General features: G+C 39.4%; 1 protein-coding gene across 7 annotated transcripts in view; it reads right to left on the bottom strand.

Moving 5' to 3' along the window:
- The window catches only part of TMA16 (translation machinery associated 16 homolog), a 36,874-nt gene extending 18,999 nt beyond the window's left edge, over positions 1-17,875 (bottom strand). For 4 of the 7 annotated variants that reach the window (XR_012587383.1, XR_012587384.1, XM_074589814.1 and 1 more), the window contains exons 1-5: positions 17,246-17,292; positions 15,984-16,096; positions 6,866-6,903; positions 5,988-6,072; positions 4,744-4,892 (exon numbers count right to left, since the gene is read on the bottom strand). Coding sequence is in view for 4 of the 7 variants with exons in the window: in XM_074589814.1 (XP_074445915.1) it covers positions 4,744-4,892; positions 5,988-6,072; positions 6,866-6,903; positions 15,984-16,096; positions 17,246-17,275 (415 nt within the window). In the remaining 3 variants the exon portion in view is untranslated. Of the gene's footprint in view, positions 1-4,743; positions 4,893-5,987; positions 6,073-6,865; positions 6,904-15,983; positions 16,097-17,245 lie in introns of all 7 variants that reach the window. The other 3 variants (XR_012587385.1, XM_074589816.1, XM_074589815.1) reach the window with 1 other exon arrangement.
- Between the last annotated feature and the right edge of the window lie 2,454 nt (positions 17,876-20,329).

Below are 20,329 nucleotides of genomic sequence, written 5' to 3'. Positions count from 1 at the left end.
TGGCACCATGCTAATTTGTGCCGGCTGCCCCAGAAATATGGTGAGATTTGTATTTGTTCCATCTATCAAAGCACTGATCCAACATACAGTTCAGTGTTATTCCCAGACAAACCAGGACATTTAGACAAGACTTTCAAATGAAGCCCTTTCAGTTGCTTTGACAAAGAAACACCTTTGAAAGCATTTAATGGCTTTTATTAACTTACATAGGACTTTCTCCAAAAAGAATATTCTAACAGTTGTATCTAGCCTGTCATTCAGGGCTCACCAACGCTATAGAAAGCAGGCATTCTGAAGGGGGGAGGTTCTGTGACAAACCAAGATTTGGCACTCAATCAATCTTTACTGGCTTCGCAATGACAAAATTTTTAAATTATGCTTACATGTGTGTTTGCAATATGTTATACAATACAAACCACAGAGTTGCCAGATTAGGAACAGAACTAAGAAACTCCAGTCCCATGTGTATAGAAATAAAGTAACTACATACTGCACAGTAACTGATTTTTTAAATTATGGTGGAAAGCTGCAGTAGCACTGTATTTTCAGATTAATAACACTTCTTTTACTCAGAAGTATCTCCTGAGTATACCACCAGTGTCATGGTTTTTGCTGCTACTTGTGAACTTCTTAGTTTGCTTTAAAAACATTAAGTCACAGGAGTGTGGTTTTCTGAACTAAAGATGGAAAAAATGGAAGACGGAGAAATACGGCACAGGAGTTAGTGGAAAACAAATCAATACAGTATTTTGTCTGTCATTTCTAAGACGAAGTATTCAGCAATCTAAGTGCTGTAAGGAAACAGCAGTGAAAAATTTAAAGCAACATTTTTTTCATGTTTCTAACCCTTTCGGATAGTTTTATTTTCCCAGCTGTCTTCTGAGGAAGAACAAACAGTGTGCTAGCTCTCAAACTTTGTCATGAAGATGTTAGTGCTTAACACCATTTCCTAACAAGGAAAAAGCAAAGTGACTGAGCTTAATTTATTACACGGAACTTGTGTAAAATACTGTAAAGTCAGCACCTTTCCAGCTGTTTGGATGGAGAAGCACTGGACCAGATTACTTCAAAGTTCTTATGGGCATCAGAAGAAAAAAGCTTCTGTCAGCTGTAGGTCTAACCCATCCTGCCTCTGTGCACAGGCTTGAACTGGAAGGCTTCTAAAGCATAACTAGAGAAAAAGGGGATAGAGGAACCAATCCCGGTGTCAGAGCGTCCTTCTGCAGCTGTATCCCACAGCATTATTTTTTAACCAAGTGCTCTGTGACAGTCTGCTGAGATGTTTTATTTCCTTCCAGAAGTATGCTGTTAATAAAAACATTATTGTTCTTCGTAGCAGTAACCACTTCTCTCTCCCAAAGCAAAGATCCGCACAAGAGATTTACCTAAATCTCACAAGAACTGAAGTCACTGCTCTGTCAGTGCTCTGCACAGACTACAGGCTGCATATACATCACAGCCATTAGAACCGTCATACAGAGAAACACCCAAGTCAGGTCAAAGGATGATACTGCAGCCTCAGGTTAAAAAAGGAAAGGGATGTTACGAAACTGTAGATGTTCTTTAGACAAAGAACCTTTCAGTTACACAATAATGATAGTTACAGAAAACAGCAGCTAACAAACAGTACAGTAGTTACAGCAGCAGATACATGTAAATCCTACAACTTTCTTCTGAATTAAATCCATTTACTTATAACCTGAAGTTTCAAGAATTAACTAATAAAACTGGTGCTTTTAGCTTTAAAGGTAATTTTTCCCCAAGATTAACATTATGCTTCTGAGAGAACATGCAAGGTAATTAGAAGCAAATTATCAAAAATGTATGATGTTCAGATGAAATAATTATGATGCCACTCAACTGAAAGCATGCAAACTTCGAGTTCCAACGGCATATCCTGTAAACATCTAGGATTCCCTTTCAATACCTTTGCTACAAACGTGTAAGACCAAATTAAAGAAACAAACCCACACAAATGACAACATCAGGAAGAAAACTGCAGTAAAATTAATGTTGATATATTTAAGGAGTAAGGAAGTGACAAGAAGCTGCTAACAAAACTCAACAACCTCACAGATAGACTGAATGTTCCGCGTATAGGTACTATTTTTTGTTAAAAAAGACTAAAATTTGCTATGCTCTTGGCTATCTACTGCTTTTGTAAACAGCCAGTAAAGAAGAATTAATTTTTCATTTGCGTATGTGATGTACATATAAATACAGCATGAAATTTTAGACTTTCCTAAATATGGACAATTCATATCATGTAGTCTCTGCATAGCAAACGCATATGCGCCCAAGAAATAACTGAGTTCAAGAATAGGGGGGGGAAGAAAAAAAACAACAAATACTAAGTCAGTTATAAAAGCTCCACTAGCTACAGCTTCCAGGGATAATAATGAGCTAGAGCATAAAAGCACAGTTTCCAGCTGATTTCCATTTATCCCCAATCTCTAATTACAGTATTTAGTAGCAACTATTTTCTCTGAATGAATACTGTCCTAGACAGAGAGCAAAACCTGCAGCAGCTGTGATAACAAATAATGAATGATTTGAGAGTGTATTTAATATGTGAAGTTGCACCATGCTCTCTGAATGCTTTTCTTACTAATACTGTAATAACCTCAAATTTTCCTTACAATATTTCTGTATTCTTCTTTATTTTTATGTTGTGCTTGTGCATTTGACATCTTTCTGTCTAGTCCTATTGCTTTTTTCTGTCAGCTTTCCACAAAGCAGTAAGGGAAAAAGGAAGAACTATAATTTAAAAGCTTAACCCAAAACGACATTTTCTACAACTGAGCTATTTGATGACATTCATAGTATCCATTTTCCTATGATTTTCCCCCCGCCTCCTTCTAAGAAATCAAAGATTTGTGAAAGTACTAACACTGACAAAATTTTAAAGCCACTCACTTTCCTTATTTGTACAATATAAACTGGGGGAAAGGGGAATATGACACAAAACCCAAACCTTGCTGTGCTTTGTACCCTAACCACAGGATACTGTAGATTTTTCAGGTCTTCCATGACATACTTTCACTGTTAGAAGGACTGACTGTGCCTGAATAATACTTTAGCATTAAAGCCAAGTTCATTATTCAACTCCAACATGCTTATTTATTAGAGCAAAATAAATAAGTTTCACTACTATTTTGTACTTGACTCTCCTCAAAACAACACTTTGCTTTTTGCACTTTCATTATCCCTTTGTATTTCTCCCTTATTTCGCCAGATTACTGCTGCTTCCATTCAGCCTAGTTCCAGCTATCAAATTTTCAGTCTTTTATTTCTCTTTCTCACATGTAGCCTGCATCTGTGTACTTCCTCCAAAACAGAAAATACTTTCTAAAAGAGTTTAAGTGCTGCTTCTTAAAGAAGACTATACACCTTAAGAGGAAATCTTCAGCTCTAATACTTATGTTGTGGTTTTCACGCGAGTGCTCCTCAGAAGATTTCATTATCTAATCTGCTGGCATAGATGGCTTACACCAAAGGAAGATAAATGATAATAAAAAAGTCAACGAGAATATCTGGCATTATGATTTTACTCAAACTTGTGATAATGGCCAAGGCAAATATTTAAAAACTCACAAGTGCTTTCAACTAGGCTCTTATATACAAGATTTTAAATTTTAAATCTTCAGTTTTTGCGGGTTTTTGATTATTAACAGGTTAAGTGTTAGGCCCTTCACACACACAGAGCACTTACGCTCCCTCCACCAACATCTCCAGTAAGTCAAAGACAGGAGCATAACTCCTCTGCCTGAGAGGAACAAGAGGAAAAATGTGTTTTTCTACTTGTCGGTATCACTTATGCTTGTAGAATAGAGCCTTAACAGTAGATGTGTCACAACAGTCCAGGATTTCTTCCTGGAATACCTAAATTTTAATAGGAAAACTCCAGAAATATTCAGATTTTGGAAATATATCAGTACTACAATTTCTGCTGCAATCATTCTCCCACCTGAAATACATCTCAGTGTTAGTGGAATGAAAGGTCTCTCTCTGAAGATGTTTTAGGCCACCGAGTTCAGAGGCTTTGGTTCTCTTCGAGTTCATGAACCCCGAAGCCCACTCTCGCATGATATGGAAGTTCCTCATGCCACCAGTCCACCTTGGTGGAAAGGGGCAAGTCAGGCCACAGGCTTATGCCTAACAGGAATTTTGTATGCTATCAAAAGAATGGTGGAGAAAGCTGTGTATAAAGACTTGATTGGCACAAGTCCAGATAACAAAGCCCACTTAAAAAAAGTAATTCATTTGTAGATAAAGCGATGCTGGTTATTCCCCACAGGAGGAAATAAAGTCTTCATTCTAATGCATGTTAAAACATTCACACCCACTGAAACACCCTTTTAAGATAAAAAAATATTTTGTATATAATGAAGGTCCAAGCAAGCTGCTGAACAAAATTTGTATTTATATGAGACAGATGCATTTAAATCTCACTTTAGTTTCAAAAATGTGTTACATACACCTGCATTAAAGAGGCAGTAATAGCAAGGGTGCATGAATGCAAAGTAGTAAAGCAGAAATACGATTCAGATCTCCACCATCATTTTTCTCCTTTTCTTCAACCTGGCCCTCCTCCCAAACTCCTCTGCAAGGCATAAATACCTAGCACTTGGTGAAATCCTTTCCAGAGAAAAATAAAGATAACGCCTAGAAATTTCATTTAGATTCTAGCCTTGTGAGCAGGAAGAGGTGTGACCACAGATTGTTTCTAATGCTTTTACATACCTATTCCATAGCCTTCATAGAGCTGTCTTTCACGTTCTATGGTCTGCTTGATGACAGTTTCCCGTGAACCATGCTGTCTTCCTTGTCTACCTTTAATACTGTTTTGTAATTCAATCTGCTCCAATTCAGCATTGAATCGACACATGTAACTGAAAGAAATGAAATGCATTTATGCTAGATGCAGTCAAGCAAAACTTTTGCAAAGCACAATTACTTTGAGAATCTAAGAAGTTATTTTACTAATTGTATTTATTTTCTAAATTATTCAGAGATGTTTCTTAGATCTGAGCTATTACTTTAATCTTCAAAGTTAGAAGCTCCATTTAGAACTTCATTTGAATCATCTGCGGCTTCCAGAAGGATTAGGTTTTTTACTTGCTTTTAAACTATGTTTGCATAAAACAAAACTCCCATATTATTATAATTCACCTGCTCTGGAAGACAAGCGTTAAATCTAAGTATTGCTAACTTTTAATTGCTGAATTACACCACCTCAATAATAATTTTTAAAGTTCTTTACTTTTAAAGTTAAGTTCTACACCATCTCACAAACATCCAACCCAAATCCAAAAAGTAAGCTTTTATTGCCTTTGCAGTATCACTAGCAGTTTACAGGCTACATGGACAGCGTAGGAAATACGTTAAAGCTTCTGAAAGGAAAGTGCTATAGTACACCTGTGTACTATACATATTATCTTATATGTACATACATACATACAATACATACATATTATCTTATTTAGCTAGCAGGTGAAAAATGGTAACAAGCCACAGGTACATACATCCAGCAGCACAGAAACAACTGAGTTTCTTCTTATCAGATTCAATTTTGGTGTTTCCTGCCCTAAAAATTGACCCACCTGAGTACTGTTTAATCTTCTCGACAAAGAAAATTAAAGAATAATGGAGTACCTAGAATGAAATCTATGCATTTAAGTGTCACTGAATAACCCAACGAGAAAATTCATGCAATTACTACTATCCAAATCAAAGCAAAGATATACTTAAATAATAAAAAAAAAACCAAACACCACCACATGACTTGCTTCAGTAATTCTAGTGTAAATATATACATTTTTCAATATCCAATTAACCTCAGTTGCAACAAAATCAAGTACTTGATATTATTAATAGTAATATACAAAAAGTCCTCTGAGTCATCATCACTTTGCAGATCTTACTTAAGAACATTTTTAAAAAAGACAAATCAAGCTTTTTAATCCTACTTTTAACACCAGTCTTACTTTTCAATTAGTTCGCCAGCTTCCTTCTTTGTGTACTCAATTTTATTGGGGTCAAGGTGACTTTGAAACCATTGCAATTTTTCTCCTACAAGAATAAACTTAACATTAATGATTACATCGCCACTGTAGCACCAACACAGATTAAAGTTCTTCAAAGTTTTTGAAATAACCCCCCCCATTTTTTGAGATTTTGAATGGCATCATAGACTCCCTGACATTGTATCATGTATGAAATTTGTTGTAATAGAAACATCATTTCAGATGTATTTTATATCTTCCTTGTGGATAAAAAACATTACACTTTGCTTTACTGGAAATTAGTGTTTAAAATATCACTGTATCAGTTGCTTAAGATGGAAACTTACGAAGTCCCAAAGGGGAAAAAAATAACACAATGCCTGAGCAAGAGTTCCGATCATCACAATTTTTAAACTGATTAAATTGAAAAGGTGCAGTGTCAATCATACGAAAGAGAAAAACATTCCAGGTTGCGTCTCAACGTTTTGAATTTACTTGCTAGCAGAATGTGTCTGTTAACCCACATATATCATCCTCTTTTACAAGCAATTAAAAAAAGGACGGAGACAAGTACAATAAATACATGTACAGATGTACAAAACAGCCATATGGTCTATATTGCCCTGTTGTCCTGTACACTGACTAAAGATTAGGCTATACTCAGCCCCAGCTTCAATTCTATACATACTACTTGAGTGAACACGTCAGGTATTTTAGCATTTCAACAACGTCTATTTTAAAATCACAAAGTCAGATTATAGAGAAATAAACTTTTATTGGAGTATCTATAAAGTTCATAAAACTTAAAATCTATGCTAAAAAGCTGAATACTGTATTCAGTAATAGAAGTTTCTGCTCACCAATGATACTCAAACGCAAAGCTTTGTCAGTCTTCAACCTAGCAGAGAAAAAGCAGATATGTTAGCCAGCAATGAGCACCACATCATTTTTTTGTAGTCACAATGCAAGTCAAGGTAAAATTTCAAATAGAAATATTTGCCAAATTCAGAACAATGTAAAACTTAACTCTGCTTCATCTAAAAATTCTACTTTTTGGTGAAACTACTGTCTGAAACTTGACCAGTTTACCTATTAAGTTAAACAGATTCTTGGAAGAAATTAGGACACAATACTTTTCTTAGAGCATAGCAAAAGGAATTTCACAGAAGACCTGCACTGTAATAATTTCATTAAGTATTTCTAATATTCTGTTGGTATGTTTAATGAGTTTGGAGATCAAGAACAAAAGATTTCAACACGCTGCATCCTTGCAAATCAAGCATACAATGTGAAAAGTACCATTCTGGTATCTAATAAACTTGTAGTAATATAAGTTTGTGCTTAATGAACAGTAAAAGCTAATGTGTTGAGAAACCAAAACTAACAACTCTCTAAAAAAAGATGAAAAAAATCCACCTCAAAGTATTTTTAACTCCACCTCAATCTCTGGCAGGATACTTGAAGTCTTCTGTAGTCTATGGGATGTGTGTACACAGTTTGGGTTGGGATTAATTCCTGTCCTATTGAGCAGTTCTCAGAGAACACAAGTTTTCTAACAGGTAATACAGAGCCTCATGTGCCTTTGTCCTGAAGCTCTCAGATTCAGTCCGCAGCAATGGATCTTGCTGAATGTCACTTTATTTCCAAGAAAGGAAAATAACACGTGGTTGGGATAAACATGAAATTTGTCACTGGAAAAAATATCTTAGCCGTGCACGTTCAATGTATATATCCAAGGACCTCTAATAAAACTGACTTCTTCTTTAAAAAATATTACTAAATAAGAAAATTGATAAAGAAAATCGTAACGGATATAATCGACAAAGAACCAATAATGGCAAAATTCAATTCAGTTCAAAGCTAATGTGCTCCTTCGTTAAATTCCTTGTACTCTACAGAATTTAATGAGCGCTTTAGAGTTAACTGAGGTAACTCAGAGCACAGAAGTCTGTCACCTGTCATAAAAATTTGGATCAAAAGAGAAAGCCCTACTTCCCAGAGACAAACACATTTGTGCCACTTGGCCACAAACCTACATTAGTAAAACAAAGATTATCTTTCTCAAGAAGTATTTCACCCTCTGAAGACTATCTAAAAACCACATAAAAGCAAATGCACAGCATGTACGAACTGCTAAGAATTCCATTAATGCCTCTTTACTTCTATAGCTATCCCAGCATCTGGGATAAGCATTTTTAATACACTAGTCTATAGGACTCAAGCATGGGGTTAGAGTTTTATCATCCATGACAAAAAAATCCCAAGCTAGTTGATTAATTAAAAGATTTTAGCGTTAAAACAAAAATTACTCTCGTTCCTGTGGGTTAAAGGACAGACCTGGATGAGACTATGTAAAAATGGAAGGAAAAGGAGTTAGATTAGAAGTCAGCTTTAAAATTTAGCTGTAGAAGATACCTTCAAGAAAAACTGTGGTAGGTAGTCAACAGAGGGCTTACAGCAGGGAATTCTGAATGGTAACAGTGACAAAGAAAAGGACACATTCCACAGGGGAACTTCACACCAGCAGTCCCTGCTCTGAACCCTGCATGGCAACACAGCCAGCCAAGCACCACTGCAAAGCGTTGCCATGGAGAAAACTACGATGCCACCTAGAAATGCTGCCTGATTAGAATCATAAATCATGTCCAGTATCTATGCTTTAAAACTACAAATCACCATTTGCACCTGCAAGGGTCACTAGATTGTTTATTTATGACAGCAATGAAGTATATAACAAGGATCTTTTTCTGGTAGAAGAACCATCAGTCTCTAGGCGTACGCAACTTCTTTCTCTATGAGAAATACTGAATGATAGCATCAGATGCCGCTTTATTGTACTTTTCATAAAAGTCTCACCTCAATGGCTGCCAGAAGACAACAGTATTAGCAGGGAGAATAATGAAATAAGGTAAGTCAAAGAAAGTTCCTCTCATCTCCTTCCACACAATAAGTAACATCTTTTGCTCAAGGAAAAGAGAGGGTGAGGACAGGGATACAATCTTGTGGCACGCTGTTGCTTCTTAATGATTTTCTCCTCCACCTGCCTCCTAAAAATCATCTGCTTAGGCACTGATTATTGATAAGGATGATTAGTGGTTTTCTTGTTGTTTACTAAGTACTTAAAAGGTTAAAGCCCTCATGCTCCATCAGCACCTCTTTATCTCAGATATTGTATCCAACTGTTCTACTTTAAACACTAAAAATGAATAATTATTTGCCAAATCAGTTTACCAATTCAGTATTTTTCCCCGTAATATTCACACATACAAATGCTATCTATGGCTCTGAGAACCAAGACTCTTTAATTAAAAAAAGTAATTCATGGTGGACAGGACATATTTCCTTGTTTCTTGTCTCAGGTTGCTAAATACCTTCCATATTTCTCCCTACAAGAGTCTGTTTTTGTTAGCTTACCAGTGGCTTGGTTAAGCATTTTAAGATACTTCCATATGAAAATCCCTCTATGAGAATTAAAAATTCTGATTTTTTTGCAGTTCATTTATTTTTATTTCTGTAAGCAAAACAAATAATTTTAAAAGCTAACCGTTTTTTCAGTTCCACATAAAGAAGCTGCAAGAGTACACCTCAAAGCATCACTGCTGCAAACAGCGCAAGTAGAAGCATAGTAGCACAAGGGAGATTAAGAGGTTAGACAGCAGAAAAGCTACGGAAAAACAAATACACAAAGAGCTCCACAAGGAGGTATTTTAAGGCTACTGCTTACTCCTAAGGGGTTGCTTCATGCCAGATCAAGAAATACTGTAAAAACTCAGCTCTCATATCTCAGAGCACGACAGCGTTAGACTAGTATATTTGTAATGAAAATGTACAGACTCCTAAAAAATTTACAGTATATGCACAATAGAAAGGGTATATTAATAATCATAGAAGGGTAATAATAATAATAGGAAGGCATACTCAAGGGGGAAAAAGACAGGGAAAAAAAAATTCCAGTGCTAGATCAGCTTTAGCTACCAAAACCAGAGAGAGATTTCAGCAGCTGCAAATAAAACATGATTGGTGTTGGTACATCACTGCTAAGAGAAGTTCCAGGAATACCCCGTCATGGTCTGGTTTCCTAAAGTATAAAAAAAGCCGTGTTCTACTGGCGCCAGTGAACCAGATATTGCTGTCTCATACAAATATCTTTGTAATTATTTAACAGAGCAAAGAAGTTGCCTACAGGAATAAGAATTCACATGTAGATTAAGAGAGAATAAATTGGTAGTAATATACTACAATTTTTGCTGCCCAGTAGACCTTGAGGAGAACTGAGAAAAGGGATGCAGGCAAGAAAAAGGTGCAATTCAAGTGAACAAGACAACTTAAGATTGCAGTCAATTTTCTAAAACCAACTGGTCTGTCTCCTCTTATTATGGTCAAGATTGGACCTTTATAGTGCAGCCAGTATCTGGACAATAAGCTTATTATTACTGTCATATCACATTGAGAATGCTTGCGTTGAAGAGTATCTGGACAATGGAGGCTGTAAAAGAGTTCTGCAACTTAGAGCAGAATTTCGCCTTCCTTTTTCCCAGTGTGCATTACGTATTAAAATTCCTTGTGGGTAATGTCTGTACCTTATTTGGACAAAAGATACTCGAATATGCATTTCATAGCTGAATGCAATTTCCTTTCCTGTTTAACATAAACAGGAATGTTCACAGCATTTACTTCTCTTCCCCATCATATAAAAAAATAAAAAGAAGCCTCAACTGTCCTTAGTCCTGAATCCTGTCTCCAGCCAAGTAACAAAGGAAAAAAAAAAAAAAAAAAAAAAGAAGAAGAAAAAACCCCACTCCAAACCAAGGCAAACATTTACCAGTACTTCTACAAAAGACGTTCTCACATTACAGTATGTCCCGGTTTGAGGTAAAACATGCCATTCAAGGGCTTTCTACACCCAAGGTAATACCTTTACTGAACAGTAATCGACAGATAAAATGCGCGCCTGATAAAAAAGTATTATGCACAAATTTAGCCAACCACAATTGAAGCATCTTCTGACAAGTAAATACACAGCTAAATTAAAGTAATAGAGATGAATCATATGAACTTCACAGATTCATTGACCGACCCTTATTTTTGAAGGAAGACCGAAGAATCAGTTTTTCCATGCTGCAGAAGCGCATTAGCCTGTACAGAGAAATTATTCTCTTTACTCAGGGCTGGTAAGACACTGGGAATACCGCCTCCAGTTTTGGGCCCTCTAAAATGACTTACAATCACAGAATGGTTCGGGTTGGAAAGGACTTTAAAGATCATCTAGTTCCAACCCCCTGCCATGGGCAGGGACACCTCCCACTAGACCAGGCTGCTCAAAGCCCCATCCAGCCTGGCCTTGAACACTTCCAGGGATGGGGCATCCACAGCTTCTCTGGGCAACCTGTTCCAGTGCCTCACCACCCTCACAGGAAAGAATTTCTTCCTAATATCTAATGTAAATCTACCCTCTTCCAGTTTAAAACCATTACCCCTCGTCCTATCACTACACTCCCTGACAAACAGTCCCTGATCTTTCCTGTAGGCCCTCTGATCATCAAGGTAATAGAGATCCAAAAGAAACTGGAACCCTTAATAAGACTTTTAAAGACACCAGTGAAGGAAAGAAATCAACATTATTCATGTCTTTTGAGATAAACTGATCTTCAAGCCAAGACAGTACAGAAAATAATCTTCCAATTGTCTCTATTCTAATGCAAATTATTTTTAGAACACCACAACAAAACAGATCTAAAAAGTGCAGATCTGTGAACAACGCTAGTTAATTGTATAGGACCTAGAACTGCAAGATGTAGAGATCTTATTTACAGATAGATCATTTTGATATCACAATATGCTTTGTATGGTCCAGCCTGACACATTACTTGTGGTGGAACAGCTTCCCTATGCAAAATGAAGGGTTACATCTTTTACCATCAGCCTATAGGCCTCACACCTGACATAGTAAGACATCTTGAAAAAGAAAACGCAGAAATCAAGAAACAAGAGTCTAAGGGAAAGGATAATTAACTACATCCTCTAATCTTAAACTGAGTTTCTCTCTATTAAGCACTTCTGCTCCGTGAAGGCATCTTCACTGATCCCCACAAGAATTCAGGATCTGTTCTTTCAAAAGGTAAGCTTCAAGCAACTCAATATTAGTTTGCTTGGGTGCCAATATTTAATGTTTTTTCATAAAACGGTGCTTTTTTCCCCTCGGGTAACCCATGACACGTACCAAATGGTGGTCGTCTTGTTTCACTTGGAAGGATTCTACTGCCATGACTAGCTCCTTTTGCTACGTGTCAGAGGAAATGAACAGGAAGCCTAATTATACTGCTATAAAGACCACTGTCTCTTAAACAGGTAAAAAAAACCCAACATTTATAAGTAAGTTCATTTCTTTTTTAAAATTCCTTTTTAAAAAGCAAATAGCTTTATAAAAGAAAACTGAAGTAACTTGTGTTAAAAAAAGCATTCAAATTAAACTTAAATCCTCAAAAAAAAAAAAAGCTTTCATAGAGAATTAACCTGTCATTGTGTGCAGGGCACAGGAAGTAAACTCCCTAAACGTATACCATCGATTCATCCTTGCGTAACCTGGTTCTCCAGCACTGAGAAGTTAACTGCTGATCAATCAAAGAGCAGTTAACCACCAGCTGTCATGGTTTTGGCCAAATTGGCAAAATTACCTCAAACCAGGACACCGGGGTTTTTTTTTAATATTGCAATTATTGATGTGAAGTTTAAAAAAAAATATTAAAAAAATAACGTGGTTGAAACAAAAGCTGCATTCCACAATGTATTAACTGGAGCATCTTCTGTCAAACTACAACGATGGGGGCTAGTGCAGATAAAAGACTGGTATTGTCATGTGCTGAACTATGAGTTGTAATCTACTCTGGCAGGCACAGACAGAAATCTACATAGTAAAGACTAGGCACTAGAACCAACTCTCAGATGAGCAAGTCTTTAAATTAATACATTTAGAATAGAATAGAGCATTTTAGTTGGAAGGGACCTACAATGATCATCTAGCCCAACTGCCTGACCAATTCAGGGCTGGCCAAAAGCTAAAGCGTGGTATTAAGGGCATTGTCCAAATGCCTCTTAAACACTGACTGGCTTGGGGCATCGACCACGTCTCTAGGAAGCCTGTTCTAGTGTTTGACCGTGCTCTAAGTAAAGAAATACTTCCTAATGTCCAGTCTAAATGTCTCCTGGCGCACACATCCTGTCACTGGATACCAGGGAGAAGAGCTCAGCACCTCCCTCTGCATTTCCCCTCCTCAGGAAGCTGTAGAGAGCAATGAGGTCGCCCCTCAGACTCCTTTTCTCCAAACTAGACAAGCCCAAAGTCCTTAGCCCCTCCTCATAAGACATGCCTTCCAGCCCTGTCACCAGCTTTGTTGCCCTCCTCTGGACGCATTCAAGGACCTGAACATCCTTCTTAAGTTGCAGGGCCCAGAACTGCACACAGTAGTCAAGGTGAGGCCGCACCAACACTGAATAAAGTGGGATAATCACCTCTTTTGACCAGCTGGATATGCTGTGTTTGATGCACCCCAGTTGCCAGTTGCCCTCTTGGCTGCCAGGGCACACAGCTGACTTGTATTGAGCCTGCTGCCGACCGGCACCCTCAGGTCCCTTTCTGCAGGGCTGCTCTCCAGCCACTCCTCTGCCAATTTATACTTGTGCCCAGCATTACTCCATCCTAGGTGCAGAATCCAGCATTTTGACTTGTTAACATTCATCCCATTAATCATTGCCCAATGCCCCAATCTATCCAGATCCTTCTGCAAGGCCTCTTGTCTCTCAAGAGAGTCAACAGCACCTCCCAGTTTGGCATCATCAAACTCACTAATGGTACATTCAACTCCTGCATCCAGATCGTTGATAAATACATTGATCAGAACTGGCCCTAGAATTGAACCCTGGTGACAGAAAGAAAGGAAGAAAAAATTCATTTGTTGTCTGCCACTGGGGAACCCAGAAATTTTTTTCTTTTTAACTAAAGGCTTAAGATCATCCAGGTCATCCTAGAAAGGACATGGTGTGATACAATTGCTTACTACGAGAGAGAAGCCTAGAGAATCGTTTGGAATGTCAGCCATATTTCCAGTGCTATTTCCAGTGCACTGAATCCTGGGTGCTCAAAAATACTAAGTGGCCTTTAGCTCCTAAAACAATTTTGATTCCATATTTTGCTCTGTAGACTTTACTCGGCAATGTTAGCAACAGAATAAGAGTCCACTGCTGCAAAGGTTGCTTCAGCGGTTCAAAACACCCTGACACTATCTGAATACCCTTAGAGGAGCAAACCTTTCAGCTGATCAGCTGAAAAAGCGCCTGTGTTAGAATTAGCAACAACCCTACTTGCATACTATGACTTGCCAGATCTATCTGCCTCAGTAACAAGGCCTAGTCACTACAAAACCAGCATCTTTTCATTCCTTTTCATGGAAAGGATGACCTAATTACTGCAATATTAACACATTAAGCAGAGAAACGAGTGATGCATTTGGTACTCTCTTATCTGCGACAAAATGGATTGTCTTGCGCAATCTCTAACACATACCTAAAAACCTTCTCCATGAAAAAAGTAATTAAAGGGCAAGTTAAATGGGAGAAAGTTATTTCAGTGGGAGTTCTTTGCCTTAACTTCTTGCTGTTGCAAGAGGAACCAAAAATCGCACTCTAACAAGAAACGTCAGCGCAAGTGTCTGTAAGAGTATAATTCTACCCACAGAGACAACCACTAAAAGATTTGATTGAGTGTGCCATGTCCTAATGAATAATCAGTACACCAACTCCTTCACTCAGTAAGTTTCCTTGTGCATGTTTTTCTTTATGGCAAAGTCACAGATGTAAGCACTAAGAATCAAATATGATTCAGTTATCTTTTGTGATTAAGCTCTCTGAGTGGCAGTTACGAGACAAGAAGAAAGAGTTAAGGGGAAAAGTAGTCAGTTTAGCACTAGGAAAGTAATCTACTATAAAAACTTACTTACAATCAGTAGTTGCGGAGAGCACAGACAAAACGTGAAGCAGCAGGAAAAACTTCTTGCACATTAGGAAACTGCCCAATCCTCAACACATGCCACGTGTAAACTTGAAGCAGCTCTGCTTGAGGCTACATGACACAGCTACGCTTGTGAAGGGCCCCTTTCTAGTTAGGCCAGTCTTACAACTTTCCTCTGGACAAGGTTGTACATCCATCCCCAACCAAATAGTTGCTCAGTCTCTGCGGAATATTTCAACTGCATCAGGAGTTCATAATTTAACACCTTAAGATATATGAATATTTGCGCCCTGCTGTCATGGTCCATCCAAATACTAGCGTACTTTGACAGAGAATGCTTTAAGTTCACTTTAATAACTTTCTAAACAAACAATCGTAGCATATCAAATAGCAACCTGAGAGAGAATGGAAACCAAAGACCAGTCTTCTCCAGCTATCTTTTCCTTCTGTAGAGAAGGGAAGTAAAACTTAAAACTAGAAAAACAAACTTGCCATGGAACAGCAAGAAATCACCAAAGCGGAGTTAACGATTCAGTTTTATTCGGAAGTCCCTCTGGGAAGGTTTCGGGGTCTTCTTTTCTATGAACTCAGCACTTCAGCACAAAAAGCTAGACCCAAAGCAGGATTCTTATTAAATCTTGGAGTAAAGTCAAACTAGGTGACTAAGTTTCACGTGAAATCACCAAAATCATGCCTTTCAGATTATAAAAGCAAAATGCCATGATATGAAAAAACGTAACTTGTACAGACAATACCAAAAATCAAGTAGCTGAACTATACACTTTGTATAAGCTAATTTCATGAATGAAAACCTGTCCGTTCACATGGCCGAGCAATATTAAGTTATACAAGTCTTTCTTTTATCTTAAAGTTATATCAGCATAATAGTACCCTTCTACTACCACCCTCCTCCCTCCCAAAAAAATGTGATATTATCCTTTGGTCTGTACACAGATTTTGCACAGTCAACTTACTTTTCTTTCTTTTCCTGTTTGTGTGCTTCCCTCGCAAGCTGCGCAGCTTTTCTGCTGTAAGGATGGATAACTTTTTTCTCTTGCTTCCCTCCTTGGGTTTTTCGTAACTTTGGCTGAAAGGAAATACACTACTAAAGTTAGGCAAAATGTTAACGGGAAGACAGGAGTACACACCGCGGTTAAAACTAGAAAGTTCATGCATCAATATCTCAGAAAGCCCTGAGCTTATAGCAGCAGCTAATTTATCAGTCCCGCCAGTCAGATCTTACCCTCCTCAGTAACAAACAAAATTACTTGAACATGGTACATGCTGTAACAAAACTACTGTAGCACAGAAAAGGCTGTAAAAAATCTCACATAGTGACTACTCTCAAAATACCTATTTTGTAGAACCCTGCAGCTAGGAAACTAAAATTACCTCTCTGTACCTTCGCAGTAAATGTCCCCATTCAAGCTTCTACCCAATTGTTGCAGCTGGATTTCTGACAAAGGACGTATGTCATTTGTACAACGCCGCAAAAAGGGCTTTCATGTCGTCCCCCCCCCCGGCAGCCCACGAGAGTCCTCGCAGCCCGAGGTGCACCTTCCCTGGCTGCTGGTGCCGCACAGAGGGGGGATACCACTCACGCACGTAAAACACACTGCAATGCTAGTTTAAGTTATGCCACTTTTCTGGTGAAAAAGTGTTTGAAACAAAACTGAAAGGCCTTTATCAAACAGCATTCTTTGAAGTCTTTAACTGTGTGCAAAAGAAACGCCTGAAAGCACGAATTGCAATCAATGAACGGAGACTTCAGCACACCCCGTTATCTGTGTTAGCACCAGCGTTGAGAATCGCGAAAAAAAATGGCAAGATAAAGACAAATTATCCCGACCAGCTAAAGAAGCCCCGAGAGGCACCGTGCGCCACTTCCACAGGCTGACCCCGCTCCTTCTTCCCTCCCCCGCGGCAGCCCCGAGGCCCTCGATAGCGGCCGCCGGCACGAAGGCCCAAACGCCGCCAGCCGCTCCGGGAGGACCGGCGACCACGCAGGGTCACTCAGGGCGCCCCCCTCCCCGCTCCCCCCGGGGCCGCCGACCGGAGGGGAGGGAGCAGCTCATAACCCGAGGCCCCTTTACCGCCGGTAACGGCCCACGCTACCGCCCACGCGTTTCAGGGGCTGAGGCCTCTCCAGGGACGCCGGCGGGGCCGGGTGAGGAGCCCCCCCAACGCCGCCCCCCGGAGCGGAGACACGGGCAACCGCCGCCCCCCTACCCCTCACCCGCCATGCCCACGCCGCCACACGCACCATGGCGAGCCGACCCTCCTTCCGCCGCCGCGGTGCACCGGACAAAGGGCTCCGGGCGGGCCGGGCGGGCGGCGCGGCCGGCGTTCCGCGGCGGGGCGGTCGCCAGCAGCTTGCCCGGCTCCAGCAGCTTCACTCGGAGCCCAAAGACGCGCATCGGCCCAGGCTGCGGGGCCGCTGCGGGGCCGCCCGAAAGCGGGGTTGTGGTGGGAAGTCACCGGCCGGGCCCGGGGCCTGCGGACGGTCTTCTGTGGCTGTTCAGGTCCGAGCACTGCAGAGACGCCGTCTTTAGGCCTTGTTACATCATGCTTTTCGGTCGCCGATAGCTCTTTTCTGTCAGGTTGTTTTAATTCACGTCTGTAATATTGAATGAGAAGTGCTGGAGGTAGTCCTGCTTCGGTTTGGACTGTGTGACTCCTCACCAGGCTTTAGAAAGGGCTTTGTGACCCAAAACGTCCCCTTTTGCGCCAACTTCACCACCTGGGCCAACAGACTTCGTCCCTCCCCATAAACCGAACATCTCTGGGACACTCTAGAAGTGCAAGATGAAGATTTTACTGAAGGAAGGAACACAGCCAGGGGCGGGCGTCCTCCCCCCGCGAGGAGGCCCTGACACCCACCAGCAGCTGCATTTGTTCCGGCCCCGCTTCTGTAAAAGGACAATAAAAATTATGTCATTGTTTTAGTTTATTTAATTTATTTGTCATTATTTTATTGTCTCAATAGAAACAGAAGTTTTATGTTAAGACAGGATGTTTTCTTTTACTGTGGTGAACTACCAAACCTCTACCCACAGCACGAAAGACCTGCTTCTAAATTAAAAATTCACTGGCACCCGCACGTGCTATTATTTTCGCATAATACTGAGGTATTAAGTAGTAGCTTCATACTAGTTCTTTCTTTCACGCTCCCTGTGAAGATCGGTGAATGCGGAAGTGTAGAATAAAAGTCCTTTTTACAGTATAGTAGCGCCTCAAGATTATGATGTTTCTTACTAAGATAAAACTTTCTGCAGGCATAATTCATAATTTCTCTAACATCTCAATGGCGCACGTCAAAGTCTCGTGGTGGGCTAAGGTCACTGCTATTTTGTTAAAATGTTTTCACTGTTGGAATTATGAGTGAATTGTTCAGCTTAATGATGATTTACTTTGACAGTATGACAGGTCAGGGAATGTAGTTTACAGTTCTGTGTATTGCCAGGTAACGTGTCACCGCTGGGGACTTGCTATTCTTCAAGCTGCCAGAAGCAGTCAAACGTGCTTGTAATATCAAAATGTGTAGGACCTCCAGTATTAGAAACGTAAAAAATCTAAACGTTGAGGTGTCAGGCAAACCATTTTCATTACTTATTTTTTTCTGTTGTAGCAATTGCTAAAATCTGTAGTTTGGTCTCATAGCATGGTGTGCTATTAATACTGGGAAGCCCATTCCTGTATTAGAAGTGATTTTTTTGAGTGTCCTTCTCCGCAGACCTCTTCCGGGATGTCATTTCTCTTCTGCTTAAACACTTTCTAATGTTCATCACAAATGTATCCGTCACCGATTTATGCCCATGTGCATTGTGCCTTCTTGTGCCAGCATCATCATTTTAGCTTAAATAGTACTTCTTTCATCCTTGTCTGCGAAAGAAAGTGTAAAGCTTTTTATTTTAAAAACTAAGACTCCAAGTTCTTCCAGCTTTTTAACTGTCTTTGCAGGAAAAATAGTAGGATAATAACTCACTGATAGAGAAGGTGTCTCACAGGAGCTGACATGCTTTTTAGTGGAATACATCTACTATCAGGAGAAAGGGTCCCAAAATAGATGTGGCTCCTACTAACATCGTTCTGCTAGTAGTTCTTCTTACTATATATGATCAGTTCGCTTTCACTTGTTTAAAAGTACTTTGCTATCTTTTACAAATGCTATATGAAAATTTGATTTTTTTCAAGTTGGAGGACCAAATATTTAAAGAAATACATTCGTTGTAAAGATTGTCCCTGAACAGTATTTCCCCAAGTTTTTTACTAAAAAAAAAATAAATAAGGAAAGCGTGATTAGCTTGAGCAAAGTCTTCATTTAGCTTGTAGTGGAACACTATCTGTTTGTGCACTTGCAATAAAACTGATTTAGAGAACTACAGAAAGCAGTGACAGTAGCATTTTATTATTATTATTTTTTATCCAATAATTTAGGATGTAGCAGTCATAGGCAGGAATCTAAGCACTGAATTTTAAATAGTCCATCCAAGTAAATAGATTCAGAGTTATGCTGTCAAACAGCACAGGAATCATAGTAGCAAACTAGGGACTAGCTCTGTTTTGATAATGTTCAAGTCTACACAGGACCAGCAACTTATGTTTAACTGAGGGATGCTGAAGGAAGTCAGACAATATGGTAAAAAGACAATGAAAACATTTTGACTATGGGGTCCCACTCATGAATACAAGCCAAAGATGAAAAAAGTAAATTTTAGATTCTTTATTCATTTGGATGAACAAAAATGTGGCTATATTTTTTTCTGCTAAGAAACTAATTAAAAACACCTATGAAGAAACAAGTCAATGAGACTTAAGCCTTGGCTTTTAGACAAACAATTTCCAAACTTGCACCGTGACCATGTTGTGATTTCAGTCCTTCCTTCCTTCAGGCTCCCAAATGCAAACACCAGCGTGAGTGCTCGCTTTCCTCTTGGCCTGGTGGCTCCGCTCACAGCCGTTACAGCCTCACGCAGACTAATGTCCTTAGCCTGGAGATTTTAGAGCGTGCATGCCTGGAAATGTCCATAGCTATGCTATTCCTGGCAGAATAGCCCAGAAGAACTACTGTGGTCTCCATCTATTTTTCTTTCCACAGAGATCTGCTGGGCGGGAGGCAGAGGGAGGTGTATAACTGGCTTTACTTCTGAGCTGGAGGACGCGGTTGGGACCCAAATCAGAGCTGAAAGGTACCCACAGAGCAGGATTACTGAGACTCATTCTACCTAACCTTGAATTTTTAATTAGGACATTAAGAAAGAAGCATAGTCTCCGTAGATACTTATACCTAATGGGCAGCTCCATGGGGTTATTCAGCTGG

Source organism: Larus michahellis, chromosome 5 (genome assembly GCF_964199755.1).
Source record: "Larus michahellis chromosome 5, bLarMic1.1, whole genome shotgun sequence".
In the NCBI taxonomy this organism is placed as follows: domain Eukaryota; kingdom Metazoa; phylum Chordata; class Aves; order Charadriiformes; family Laridae; genus Larus; species Larus michahellis.
The sequence above is the reverse complement of the archived record's forward strand: the minus strand, read 5'-3'. Positions and strand labels throughout refer to the sequence as shown.